General features: G+C 61.0%; 1 protein-coding gene across 1 annotated transcript in view; it reads left to right on the forward strand.

The window, feature by feature from the left end:
• The first annotated feature begins 1,700 nt into the window (after positions 1–1,700).
• LAMC3 (laminin subunit gamma 3) overlaps positions 1,701–13,755 on the forward strand; it is a 54,737-nt gene continuing 42,682 nt past the window's right edge. Inside the window, exon 1 of the mRNA XM_054727131.1 lies at positions 1,701–2,073. Within this exon, the coding sequence (XP_054583106.1) occupies positions 1,701–2,073 (373 nt within the window). The remainder of the gene's footprint in view (positions 2,074–13,755) is intronic.

Consider the following 13,755-nt stretch of genomic DNA (forward strand, 5'->3'; position numbering starts at 1 on the left):
GCGCCTAAAGGCCACACTTTCCTTCCTGACGTTGATGGATCCTAGCCCCTCCTTGACTCCCTTCCTTCCTGGGAGGAGCTGGCCACAGGGATGAGAGACACTTGTTCATGTCCTGCTGTGGATGTGTCCTCAGCAAAGCGCTTCCCCTCTCTGGGCCTCAGTTTCCCCATTTGTACAGCCACTGCCCTAGACCCAAAGACTCTCCTGGTCTCAGGTGCAGCAGCTGTGCAGGGATGGCCAAGGTGTCCTTGGGCCTCAGGGGGCAGAAGGGCCAGTCCTGTAATGTGGCCAATGTCGCCACCTGGTGGTAGCTTCCAGGTGAACATTTACAGCAGGACTGGGCAGGCCTGGAAGGAGACCTACAGGGGCGGGGGGAGGGGAGGGGAGGGGAACAGCAGAGGCAGGATGGTCCCCTCCAGGGCTGCTGCCAGGAGCTGGGCAGGGTGTGCGAGCACCCAGCTGGGACCTTGTGAAGAGCCGTCATCTCTGGCGCAGCCCCTTGGATCAGCCTTGGCCAGCCATGTGGCCCCTGCATATTTCCCAAACGTTCCCCGAGCGAGCGACTCTCAGTGCCGGCCCTGGGGAGACCGGGGTGAGGCACACGAGGTCCCTGCCCCACCACGAACTCACAACCCTCAGCTCCTGCAGACCCCCTGCAGGACGCAGCCCCAGCTCATCACCACGGTGCCCAGCACCCCAGCACCCGGCCTCTGCACCCTGCTCCCGCCTCACCCTCCAGGACCACGCCCCACCCAGAGCTGCACACACAGCAGACCTGCTCACCCGTTCTCAGCGCTGGGCCTCTGCGCACACCACGCCTCCTGCCCGAGTGCCCTTCCCCTACTCCTCCTTGATGACTCCGCTCACTTGTCCCCTCTTCCAGGAAGCACCCTCCACTCAGGGCAGAACTAGGCACCCCACCCTCCCTGCACCCCAATACCCCCACGGGCCACTTTCTGCTCCATCCTGTCCGGCTCTTCATGGAAACCTCTGCTAAATCCTCTCTAGTGTCGTCTCCAGCATCTCTTGATAAGAACAGAGGGCTTTTCTCCTTTGATTTACTAACTTTAATGACGGGAGAGAAGAGGCATCGACTGGGAGGCCTCTCAGTGATGTTTGCGATGGACCAGGTACCTCCTTGGGTCACAAACACCAGGTTGGAATCTCTTTGCTTTGAGAGCAGAGAGGGACCGGCAGCAGAAGCCCTTCTCAGAGCTGCCGGAGCCGTGGGAGCGGGAGGAACCGTCCCTCTTCCTGCCGGAAAGAGGTGTGTGCACGGCGAAGGCCGAGGTCCCCTTCTATCTCAGGACCAAACAGGGACAGGGGCGCAGCCATTGAAACTCACAACAGCGACAAGGAAGCTGTACCCTGACCAAGCTCGAGGCTAGGGACGCCCCCCCCATCCCCCGCCGCCCAGGGACGCCCCCCCCCGCCCCCCTTCCCCATCCAGGGCCAGGGAAGGGCCACCGGGGCTGCTCCGAAGCCGGGCACTCCCGGGAGCGTCCGCCAGGTGGGGTCAGCGCCAAGGGGCTGAGCGGTGCTGTCCCCGCCGTCGGTCCCTCCCCACCCGGCCGCGGTCCCGCCCGCCAGGGGAGGAGGGCCCTGGCGCCCCGCTCGGTCTGCGCCCACCGGGCTGAGCCGCCGGAGAGCCGGGCGCGCACGGCCGGGAGCGCAGGGCGCAGGGCGTCGGTGCGGGGACCATGGCGGCCGCGCTCCTGCTGGGCCTGGCGCTGCTGGCGCCGCGGGCGGCCGGCGCGGGGATGGGCGCGTGTTACGACGGCGCGGGGCGCCCGCAGCGCTGCCTGCCCGAGTTCGAGAACGCGGCGTTCGGCCGGCTCGCCGAGGCCTCGCACACGTGCGGCCGGCCCCCCGAGGACTTCTGCCCGCACCTGGGCGCGCAGGGGGGCGCCGGGGCGCCGTGCCAGCGCTGCGACGCTGCGGACCCCCAGCGCCACCACAACGCCTCCTACCTCACCGACTTCCACAGCCAGGACGACAGCACCTGGTGGCAGAGCCCGTCCATGGCCTTCGGGGTGCAGTACCCCACCTCGGTCAACATCACTCTGCGCCTGGGTAAGCGGGGCTCCAGGCACCACCGCCATCCACCTCTGTCCCCACCCCATCGCGGGCCACGGGCCCCGCTGCTGCGCCCCTGGGTTGGCGGTAAAACCCCGCTATGGGTGGGGGCGGCTGAAATCTCACTGAGTGCAGCCGGTGGCCCCAGACCCAGCTGGGGAGCCCCGGAGCTGGAAGGATAGGCGTGGGTGCTACCTGGGGCTGGAGGCCTTGACATGAGCTTTGGAGGGGCCGGAAGTCTCCGCGGAGCCCTTTACAGAGGAGCGCATCTGGGTGCCCGGGGATGGCGGTTGTGGGGGTGAACTGGTCTGCCCCCTAAGGCAGGAGCCTCATCTTGGGGCTTCTATCCCCTTCGGGGCCTGGGTGAGTCCCTGCCCCGGGAAGGTCCGGCCCTCTGAGCAGGAGCCGGGCTTCATGCTGCTGGTGGGGAGCTGGACCGGGTGGCATGGCTTCTCTGCTCTGCCCCGGCCCCCTGCACCCACCCAGGCCAAGGGGCGGGAGCCTAGATCCCTGGGATTCAGGACCCAGAGTCTGGACCCAGCCCTTTGCTCCGGGGCCTCCCTCACTGCGGGACCGGGAGTGCCCCTCCCCCCTCCAAGCCCAGCCCAATCTGGGACCTCCCGGCCCTGAGGTACGGGACCTGCTGCTGCCTCCCCAGCCTTTTCGGGGAGGGGGTGTTTCCACTGGCCCCACTTCCTTATCTGCGGGTCCAAAACCTCCCCAAGCATTTTTATAACTTATTTTGGCTGCTCAGGGTGACCTGAGGCTATTGATAGACCTTGTGTGTTCAGCTTAGAGTGAATATTCATACATTTTGCTGCTGAAATCTCCTTAGAGTACAGCCTGTGGCCCCAGAGTGCGGGCTTATCTCTCTAAACTCTGAAAAGTTTGGAATTGCAAAACACATCTGGACCCAAGCGGTTTGGAGGAGGGGTTATGGGATTGCATCCCCATTTTTCAGACGAAAACAGTGAGGCTCAGAGAGGTTAAGTGTTTTGCCCAACGGCACACAGCTGCTAAGTGCAGTCTGGATGTGAACATCTGTGTGCAGTATATCCAAGGTCAAAGCAAAACGTCCTTGACATGAGCTTTGTCGATGGAGCGGGCTCTTCCTAGCCCTGGGGCAGTGCCTTGGGGCGGTGACATTCAAGTGAGGTGGGGGGCGCTGGGCCCCCGTCAGCAGAGCATGCGGTGCTGGCTGCGACCCCCAAGAAGCTCCATTCTCTGGGCCTTGTCCCCTTCCCTTAGCCTGTCGGGACCTCGAGGTGGGACTTCTAGATGGGCGTGGTCTCTACCCAGACAGGGCGACAGGAAACCAACGGGGGAGGAAGGTTGGGGGGGGAGGGGGTGGCTGGATGGGCCTGGCAGGACCCCAAGGCCACAGGGGAAGGAATCTGGGACAGGATGGGAGGTGTGAGGGAGACAGGCTGTTCCATGACAGAGCATGCGGGTTTAGCTGACGTGTTACATGTGTCGGCGGAACCACCAAGGTGGGGGGGGGGGGCGGGGCGGTGCCTGGATGTGGGGGCAGTTCCATCTCCCCCTCGCTGGCTGTGGGCCCGGCCTGTGCTTGGCGGTGTGGCCTCCTTGGACTCGGCCTGGAACGCTGAGCGGTGGGGAGTCCCAGCCCTTCGGAACCAGGGGACCTGCGGCTGAGCCCCGCACCGAGCCAGGCCTTACCCTCACTCACCCCCGTGTGCGCGCACACCAGCGAACCTCACCCTGCACCCGTGTTCTTCCACCATGATCACAGCATCAGCATGTGGACAGGGAACGAGAATGAATGAGTGAATGAATGAATGAAGGACAATGTCACCTCCTCCGTCTGTGCTTCCGGGGGTCAGAAGAGGGTACAAATCACACAGCTCAGGCCCCGCACAGCCAGCGCCCCTCCCGTGCCTCGGTCTCCTCTCTGTGAAATGGGGATAAGAGTTGCCGCCTCCCGGCACTCATGCGGGCTCCTGAGCTCAGGGCGGTCGGCCGGGTGCTCCCGGAGCGGTGACAGTCCTTGCGTGTGACCCACGTCGCTCTGCTGAGAGCAGCTCAGGCTGAGGTTCCCTGGGGGGCCTCCGAAGGGATTGAGACACACTCGCGGAGTTGGCCCACTTCGGGTCCCGTGGGCCTTCGGTTTGCTCCAGGCGAAGCCGTGGTTGCGTAACACCGGGGGAAGAAGAGGTCTGGGGAAGTCACCACGTTCCCAGCGAGGCCCTGTCGTCAGGCGAGGTGGCCTCTCCCTGCCGCTCTGCTGGGGGAGGGAGAGCGGGTGCCGCTGGCCTCTCCTTGGGGGAGCGGGTGAGGGGCAGGGAGGAGAGGCCGCGGCCAGCCCCCTGGTGGAGGTCGCTGCTTTCCCAGCCCCTCGGCTCAGACATCTGTTCCCGATCCGGCTGCCGCTGAGCCTTCCTGTCGGGGATGAAAGGCAGCGGCGGGTCTGACGGCTCCTGGCCCTTCGCTGAGGCCACGGAAGAGGCGGGCTGGGACCTGGTGGCGGGTGGGGGTTGGGGGGAAGGTGGATGGTCATCAGCGGCAACAGGCATGAATCAGGGGGCTCTCACCACATGCTGAGAACCCCGCTGAGCCGGCACCCCAAATCCAGCACAATTTGTTCTTCCATAGCAGGGAAACTGAGGCGCTGAGGGTGAAATCAGGGTCACACGGCCATACCCGGCAGACGCCGGGGCCCTCCCCACTGCCCTGCACCTGGGAATGACACACGTCCCGGGCAGTCACAGGCGAGGGGGTCCAGCTTTGCGTTTGGCCGGGGTTGGGGGGATCTTGGGGGGATCTTTGTCCACTTTCTTGGATTCCTGGGGACCCCCAGCAGTGACAGGAAGACTCTCGAGTCTCTGGTCTCTGAGCAGATGCGTCCCGAGCCCCAGAGAAGGGGGCGTTGCAGGAGGAAGGTGGGTGGGTTCCTGCCTGCCCGCCCCCAGCCGGCCCCCACTGCCCCAGCGCAGGTGGCTGCTCCCCGCACCCATCCAGGCATCTCCGGAGGCTGTGGCGTCCGGCCTCCGAGGACAGGCTGGCCAGGAATGTGACGGGATTTATGCTCCGGGGACACGCCAGGGTGAAGGGCCCTGCCGGGATCTGAAGGATGGCAGGAGGCGGCCTGAGCATGAAGGACATCTCAGGTCAGGGGACAGCCCGGAGGCCGGGAGGCTGAGAGGCAACAATGGGACCCGCCCGGTGGGGCTGGCCAGCGGGAGGCCCCCGAGGGGCCCGAGGCCGGCTGGGTCTCCTGAGCTTTGGCTCCGCGGCGTCTTCCTGTCGAGTGGGTGGCCCTGTTTGCGTTGGCTGAGCCCGGCGCTGGGGGGCCAAGTCCTCCTTCCTGCTCCCTGGGGTTCTGGCTGGAATGCGGGGCCCCAGGCAGGTCTGGAGGTCAGGACAGCGGTCCTGGTCAGCCTCCACCCTCAGAAGCAGCCCCCCCCCCTTGACCCTCAGGGCCCAGCCGGCTCCGGCCGCCAGGACTGACCCAGGCGTTGCTGAAGGGGGAAGGCCAGGAAGGATGCAGACACCTCCGGACCCCCCTACCCACCCCCACTCCCTCCCCCGCTCGGGCTGCAGCCAGCTGCCCTTCACGGGGCTGGGAAGGGTCTCTCCTCCTGCTCTTTGCACATGTGATCGCACTTGGCTGTAGAGTGTCTCTTCCCGCTTCCTTCTGGACAACCCATAGCTCCTTCGTAAGCAAGGGAGGCCGCCTGTGTGCCTGTCTCTGCACCAAGCCCTGCTGACGCAACTGTGGACGGTGCTGTCTGCCCCACCCCGTTTAGGGGTGACCTCCTCCGGGAAGCCCCCCTGGATTGGGAGAGGGCCAGCCTGTGCGTTCCTGCAGCCCCTCACCCTTCCCCGTCACCGTCGGGACTGTGCTGCATGGTGGTTCGGGTTTGTGTGTGTCGGTCACGCCCCGAGCTGCGGAGGGAATGCCTGTTTTCACGGCTGGACCCCAGCGCCCAGGGCCGGCCCCCCGCGCAGTGGTGCCCCGTGAATGTTGGCCTGGCCAATGAATGGCGTAACAGCTAACATTTGATCATGTGCATGCTACATGCCTGGGACTGTTCTACGTGCTTTGCAGGCATGTACTTATGAAAGCCTATTATTGTTATGCCCGTTGTAAAAATGGGGAAACTGAGTCACTGCTTTTAAGTCGCTTACCCGGTTAATCGGGGGGAGGTTAGGTATGTGGCCAAGGCCGCAGAGCTGGTCAGTGATGGAGCCGAGATATGAACCCCAGCATGTCACCGCGGCACTTTCCCTGGGAACAGGGAGTGAGTGAACACGCGTGTGAGTGAACGGCTCCCTAGCCTTCCAGGCACACCCACTCTCCTAAGCCGTGGCCTTCCCAAGGGCCCTCCTCCTGGCCCTGCCGGCTCCTGCGCCCCCAGCTCCAGCCACTCCCCCCTCCTCCCTCCCCCTGCTCCCCCATCTCCATGCCAGCCTGCCGCCAGCGGCCTCCTCCCCAGCCCACGCCCCTGACTTGCCTGTTGGGATTGTGGTCGGCGTTCGGGACGCCACCTGCACTTCTCGCCCAGTCTCCCACCTGAGCCCTCGACCAGGTAATCTGAGCATCCTTGGACGTCACACACGACCTCAAACTTAGGGTCCAAAAGTCAAGGCACCCCTGTTCGTAGCAGTACTGTGCACAATAGCCAAAGAGTGGACGCGCCCCAGTGTCCACTGGAGAATGAACACGCAAAGTGTGGGCTCTTCATACAATGGACTCTCACTCAGCCTTCAGAGAAAGGAGATCCTGACGCCTGCCACGGCACGGACAGGATGCCGAGTGAAGTAAGCCAGGCACAGGAGGACAAATACGGTATGATGTACTTATACCAGAGGCCCAGTGCACAACATTCGTGCACAGGGGTGAAAGGGGGGGCCCCTTAGCCCGGCCTGCGCCCTCTCGCAGTCTGGGACCCCTTGGGATGTAGCAGTGCGCCAAGCAGCACCGGATCGGGGCTGGGTGCCGGGCAGCTCGCGCTCACCCCAGCCCGCTGTGCCTGCTGTGGCTGCTGAGAGAGGCTCCCGATGCCGTGGCAGCTGCGCTCGCCAGCCATGAACCCAGCTTCTGGCTGAGCGGCGCTCCCCCTGTGTGAGCGCACTGACCACCCGGGGGGCGGGGGGCGGGCAGCTCCTGCATCGAGCATCTGCCCCCTGGTGGTCAGTGTGCATCATAGCGACCGGTCGTTCTGGTTGTTCTGCCGTAACGGTCGCTTAGGCTATTATAGATGATGCCCCTAGAAGAGTCCAAATCATAGACAGAGAAGGTAGAATGGTGGGGGCCGGGGCCTGGGGTTGGGGGAGTTGTCGTGAAATTGGTAGTTTCATTTGGGGAAGATTAAGGGAGTTCTGGAGGCGGGTGAGGGCAGTGGTTGCACAACTGTGTGAATGTACTTGATGCCGGTGACCTGTGCACTTACAATGGTTAACACGGCGACTTGTATGCTGGGCTTTTAAAATGAAAAAGCGCGGCACCCTCCCCTCCCCTCGTCGCTCCAGGTGCTGCAGTAAGAGCTCAGGGGTCACTGTGACTCTTTCTCTGCCCGTTGACTTCCTCACTGACCAGATCACTAGCTCACTCTCTGGAATGTCCTTTGTGTTTGCCCTCCTCTGCGTTCCCTCGCCCCTCCTCAGTTCCCTGATTTATTGGAAGGGTCTTGAAAGTCCTGCCATCTCTGTTTGCAAACTTGTCGTTTGTATATTTCAGTCACGTCTCAGTTCAGACCGGACCCCAGAATCCTTCTTAACGCAAAGCCCTGGGCAATAATCCTATCTGATAAAGAGGAATATGCTAATTGACCATCACGCCTTCACAAAGATGGCGGCACCCACAGCCAATAAGGAGGGAATATGCTATTTGACTGCCACACCCTCAAAGATGGCAGTGCCCACAGCCACAAGATGGCGGTGCCCAGTCCCCTCAGCCCCACTGGGGTGGCAGGTGCACGGCACGGCCGGGCCCGCGCCCAGGTGGGTCCAACAGCATCGCGCGTCTGCCTCCAGAGTCCCCCAGTCCCCTTAGCCCCCCAGCTGCCCAGGGCTGCCCGAGGCTCAGGTAACCAGGGCCGGCCAAGGCTTGCACTGCTGGCAGTGGCAGCAGCAGAGGTGTGATGGGGGCGTCGCCTTCCCCTGATCACCGGGTCGCCTCCTGCCCCTGAGGGCTCCCCGACTGTGAGAGGGGGCAGGCCGGGCTGAGGGAACCCCCCCTCCAGTGCATGAATTTCCATGCACCGGGCCTCTAGTGTCAGATAAAGTCTGTTCACTCTCCAGGTTAGACAGTAGGCTTGATACTCTTGATCCACATTTGGGGTTTAGACTCTCAGCCCAAAGATGAGAGAAGTGTGATGGGCCCAGCCCTGCTCCAGCCAGGCTCTCCCGGTGCCTGGCACTGTGGTCATGGGGGTTCCCCGTCACCTAACCTGCCAAGAGCTAGGCGGGAGAGGAGGACGGGAGCCGTGGCGGCAGATGGTAGAGCTGAGGGCCCTGCTGTGCCCGCCCTGTCGGCCAGCAGCAGCTCTCTCCACCTGGTTCTAATGCCCGAGGCGGGCCGGGCAGCCTACCCACGCACTCCCAGCTCGGCTCCCCGCCCTGCCCCTCCAGCCCCACCCCCAGGCCGTGCTCCCCAGATGGCTCCAATTAAAGGGCTTTGTTTGGTTTCCATTCTCCCAAAATAAGCCTCCCTGTGCCGAGCTCCTCTGCCCGGCTGTGCGGATGTGGGCCGGCCCGGCTTGGTGACTGACAGTCCCGCTGTCACTCCTGACGGGCCCTGTGTCCCAGCTGCCGGGAGAGGACGGGGCTCGAGGAGCTGGCTGGGTGGCCGCCTTCGTGGGCACCAGCACCCCCTTCCCAGGCAGCCTGGACGGAGGGGCGCCGGTTCAGAGCAGCGACTTTGGGGAGACAGGCCTGCCGCTGACTAGACTCAGCTGTTTTCTGCGTGATGTTGGGCAAGTCCCTCATCAGTAAAACGTGCACAACGATGGGACTGTTTGGGGACGTCTCTCAAGGTACAGTGTGCGTAAAGCCCTTAGCAAGGTGCCTGGCACACAGTAGGTGCTCCCTCAGTGCTGGCTGTGTGGGGTCAGGGCTTGCAGACACACTTGTGGCCGTGTCAGCCATGTTGTTGGGCCTGCCTGTCTCAACGTGGTCACTGGATCATAAACTCCTTGAAAGTACAAATCGTGCTTCGGCCCTCCTCACGCGTTCGGCGAGCACTTAGTGAGCACCTACTATGCGCCAGGCGCTGTGCTCAGCACGAAGGATTCACAGCCCTTGTCCCAACCAGGGGGTCAAAGACTAGTGGGAGAAATAGGCAAGTGTTTACATAACAGGGTGTTCACAGCCAGGGGGGCACCCAGACCCCCCACTTCAAGGATGAGTAGCCTTCAGCCAGGGAAGTCCGTGGGAGGAGGGCGTTCTACACCCGGCGGAGGCGGAGGCGGAGGCTGGGGCATGTGGTCAGTTCACTAAACCGGTGGGATGAGCAGGGATGTGTGGGAGCCAGCCGGGTGAGGAGTGGAGGGAACAGCATTCCGGGCAGAGGGAACAGCATACTGGGCAGCCGGGGGGAGGGGGGGTAGGTAATGCCAGATCCGTGCTCTATCACGCAGTGTGGCCCCCGTTTACATTTGGGGATGACATTTTGGTCCAGCTTTCCTGCTGGGAACATACCGGAATCAACCCCACCCTGAAGCGCCATCGGCCCCCGGGTCTTATTTAATTAAATTTAATTCTTGTTGCTGCTTAGAAGACCTTGGTGTGTGTGTGGAGGGGGAGGGGGGGGGGGGGGCTCCCAGGAACCTTTTCATCACAAAGCGAGGATTAAGTTGCTTTCTTGCCTCTTCTAAGGAACTCTTGCAACAAAAAGTGCCTGCTGAGCCTCTGTGATGTTCCGGCACCTTCTCTCACCTCCGGGCGGGGCGCGGAGGAGGACACGCAGCCCGATGTTTGCAGGAAATGCCAGTGACTGTCTCTTTCCGATCACGATCAGGCGCCCAGCTGCCAGCTACCTTTTAAGCGGCTCCAGCTCCCCTCCCCGCCCCGCCCCTGCGGGAGGCTCCGGCTGTTAGATGTTTACCGGGGAGTCTGGCGGACCTGCCCCCCCCCCCCCCCCCCCCCGCTTCCTTTCCGGGGCGTGAGCGCACATCTGGGACAAGCCCCCACCTGGTTCCCCGTGGAGCCGGAGCCGCGGCAGCCACCAGGCCGCCGACCTTGGCTCCGACCTTGGCTCCGTGACCGCGCACGCGTCTTCCGGGGGACGTGGGTTCCAGTGCCAAGCTGCGCGCAACGGAACTTTGCAAAACATCGAACGTGGCAAGCCGGTCGCTTAAAAAATATTTTTTTAAAAAATGTGTTTTCTCCAGCTTTTAAATTAAAACAGGCTTCATGAGAGAAAATCGGGGAAATGCTGAACAATGAAGGGAAGACGCCACTCTGCCCCGAGGACAGTCACGCCTCCGGTTTGATGTTTCTCTTTTCTGCCCCTTCTTTAGGGCCTTGTTGGTATAATGAGGGGGTTCGGAAGGGGGAGTCCCGTGTCTTTTCCATCCCACGTTCTGACTTACGCTGTGCACGTTGGAGACCAGTTGCCGGCTGTGCCAGCGGCTGCCGTCATCCCTGAGTTACACCCTAATTTATGGGTCCCTGGTGGTTCCAGGGTCCCCCTCGGGGACCGTGTTCATGCACTTAGGTTCCTTCCCGTGTGCGAATTCCCAGCGCGGGGACTCTTGTGCCAGAGGCCAGGAACATTGGTGTGGCTCTTTATCCGTGGCACCAAACTGCATTTCCAAAGGGCTGGGATATATACACGCACAGAGGTAGATAGATATACTTATAGATACTCAGATTTTTCTTTCATTGAGGTAAAACATGTGTAACATGAAATTTGCCATCTTAACCAATTTTAGGTGTCCAGCTGAGTGCCATTAAGAAAGGAGCATTCAGTCCTAGCCGGTTTGGCCCAGTGGCTAGAGCGTCGGCCTGAGGACTGAAGGGTCCCGGGTTCGATTCCGGTCAAGGGCACGTACCTCTGTGGCAGGCTCCATCCCTAGCCCTGGTCAGGGCACGCGTGGGAGACAACCAGTCGATGTGTCTCTCTCACATGGATGTTTCTCTCTTTCTGTCTCTCCCCTCCCTTCCACTCTCTCTAAAAATCAATGGGAAAACATCCTTGGATGAGGATTAACAACAAGCAAACACACAAAAGCACAAAAAAGAGAGCACTCACATGGCTGGGCAGCCGTCACCGCCGTCCATCCACAGAACCTCCTCATCCCCCCAAGCGGAGGCTCCGTCCCCTCCAAACACTCACTCCCAGGCCCTCCCCCAGCCCCCGGCCCACCGCCTCCCCCGTCCTGTGCGTTGGGCTCCCCGGGGGGCCTCAGGCAAACGGGCGGGTGCGGCTTTTGGGGCCTGGCTGATTTCCCTCGGCACCTCATCCTCAGGGTTCGTTCCTACGGGAGCAGGTTCCGCATTTCCCTGCTTTTTGAAGCTGAGACGTGAACAGCCCGTGGGGTGGATGGACCACATTCCGTGGGTCCGTCCTCTGTTGACGGACACTGGGGTTGTGCGGTGAGCGATGCGGCCGTGAACGTGGGTGTGCCGGCAGCTCTTCAGGACCCGGCCTCCGCTCTTTTGGGTGGAGACCCAGAAGGGGAATTGCTGGATCCTGTGGTCTTTCTAGTTTAACATTTTTGAGAAACTACCAGACTTTTGCTTTGCAAATGTACCATTTTACATTCCCACCAACAGTGCACAGGGTTCCGGTTTTTCCACATCCTCACCAACGCTTATTGCCTTTTTAAAATAAAGTGATAACCATCCTGATGGACGTGAGGTCCAGTTTATAAAACTATGTAACAGCGTTAGGGAGATAGAGCGAATTCACCATGTAATTCACCCGTTTAAAATGCTCAACTCTGTGGCTCTCAGTGTATCTGCAGGGTTGTGTACCCATCACCACAGCCAGGTTTTGAAAATCTTCATCACCCCGAAAAGAAACCCTGGACCCACTAACGTCACCCCCACCCCGGGATCCCCTCCTCCCCCAGCACGTGACAACCACGAATCTACTTGCTGTCTTCACGGATTTGCCTACTTGAGACATCCTATCTAATAAAAGAGTAATATGCAGATTGACCATCACTGCAACACACAATATAGCTGCCCCCATGTGGTCAAAGATCCTGCCCCCATGTGGACACAAGATGGCCACCACAAGATGGCCTGCAAGGGAGGGCAGTTGGGAGGCACCCAGCCTGCAAGGGAGGGCAGTTGGAGGTGATCAACCCTGCAGGAGAGGGCAGTTAGGGGTGACCAGCCCGGCAGAGGAGGGAAGTTGGGGGCAAACAGGCTGGCAGCAGAGGGGTTAGGGGGCAATCAGGCTGGCAGGCAGAAGTGGTTAGGGGCAATCAGGAAGGCAGGCAGGCAAGCAGTCCTGGATTGTGAGAGGGATGTCCGACTGCCCGTTTAGGGATCCGACTGCCCACCGGGATCAGGCCTAAACGGGCAGTCAGACATCCCTCGAGGGGTCCCATATTGGAGAGGGTACAGGCTGGGCTGAGGTACAACCCCTCTCCGTGCACGAATTTCATGCACCGGGCCTCTAGTTTAATATAAGTGGCATCATATGTAATAGGCCGTCTTTCGTGATTAGCTTCTGTCATTTATCATGATATTGTCAAGGTTCATCCGTGTTGTAGCGTGTGTCGGTACAGCCGGCCCCCGGCCTTTGACGGTTTGACTTACAATTTGCCAGCTTCGCGATGGTGCGAACGAGACGCGCGTGGAGGAGAAGCCCTGCTTCGAGTTCCGAGTTTCGCTCTTTCCTCGGGGCGGCGAAGGGCGGCGGGACGCCCGTGGTGCGGGGCGGGGCCGCGAGGGGGTAGCCCGCGTCGGCAGTGTGCGGCGGTGCCGGCGTTTTCGGCTGCTGTGTCTTGTGGTTTTGCGTGCCATCGTGCCGTTCTGCTGCTTCTGGTGGAAAGAGGAAGGCAGGGGCTCTTGAGAAGAAACTCAGGGTCACTGCCCCGCTGCGGGCTAACGGGAGTGCGTGAACACGTTAAGGTGCGTTAGGCTGAGCTGCAATGGCAGGTGGCTTAGGGGTAGTAAACGCATTTTAAAAAAATATATTTTATTGATTTCAGAGAGGAAGGGAGAAGGAGAAGGAGATAGGAACATCAGTGATGAGCCCTAACCGGTTTGGCTCAGTGGATAGAGCATCAGCCTGCAGACTGAAGGGTCCCAGGTTTGATTCTGGTCAAGGGCATGTACCTTGGTTGCGGGCACATCCCCAGCAGGGGGTGTGCAGGAGGCAGCTGATTGATGTTTCTCTCTCATGGATGTTTCTAACTCTCTGTCCCTCTCCCTTCCTCTCTGTAAAAGATCAATAAAATATATTAAAATAAAAAAAGAAACATCAGTGATGAAAGAGAATCATTGATCGGCTGCCTCCTATACGCCCCACACTGGGGATGGAGCCCGCAGCCCGGGCATGTGCCCTGACCGGGAATCGAACCGTGACCTCCTGCTTCATAGGTCGGTGCTCAACCACTGAGCCACACTGGCTGGGCATAAATGCATTTTTGACTCACAGTCTTTTTGACTGGCGATGAGTTTATCTGGACGTAGCCCCGTCGTAAGTCGAGGAGCGTCTGTGCTTCGTTCCTTTTTATCCCCAAACACTGTCCCACA

Source organism: Eptesicus fuscus, chromosome 15 (assembly GCF_027574615.1).
Source record: "Eptesicus fuscus isolate TK198812 chromosome 15, DD_ASM_mEF_20220401, whole genome shotgun sequence".
Classification (NCBI taxonomy): Eukaryota; Metazoa; Chordata; class Mammalia; order Chiroptera; family Vespertilionidae; genus Eptesicus; species Eptesicus fuscus.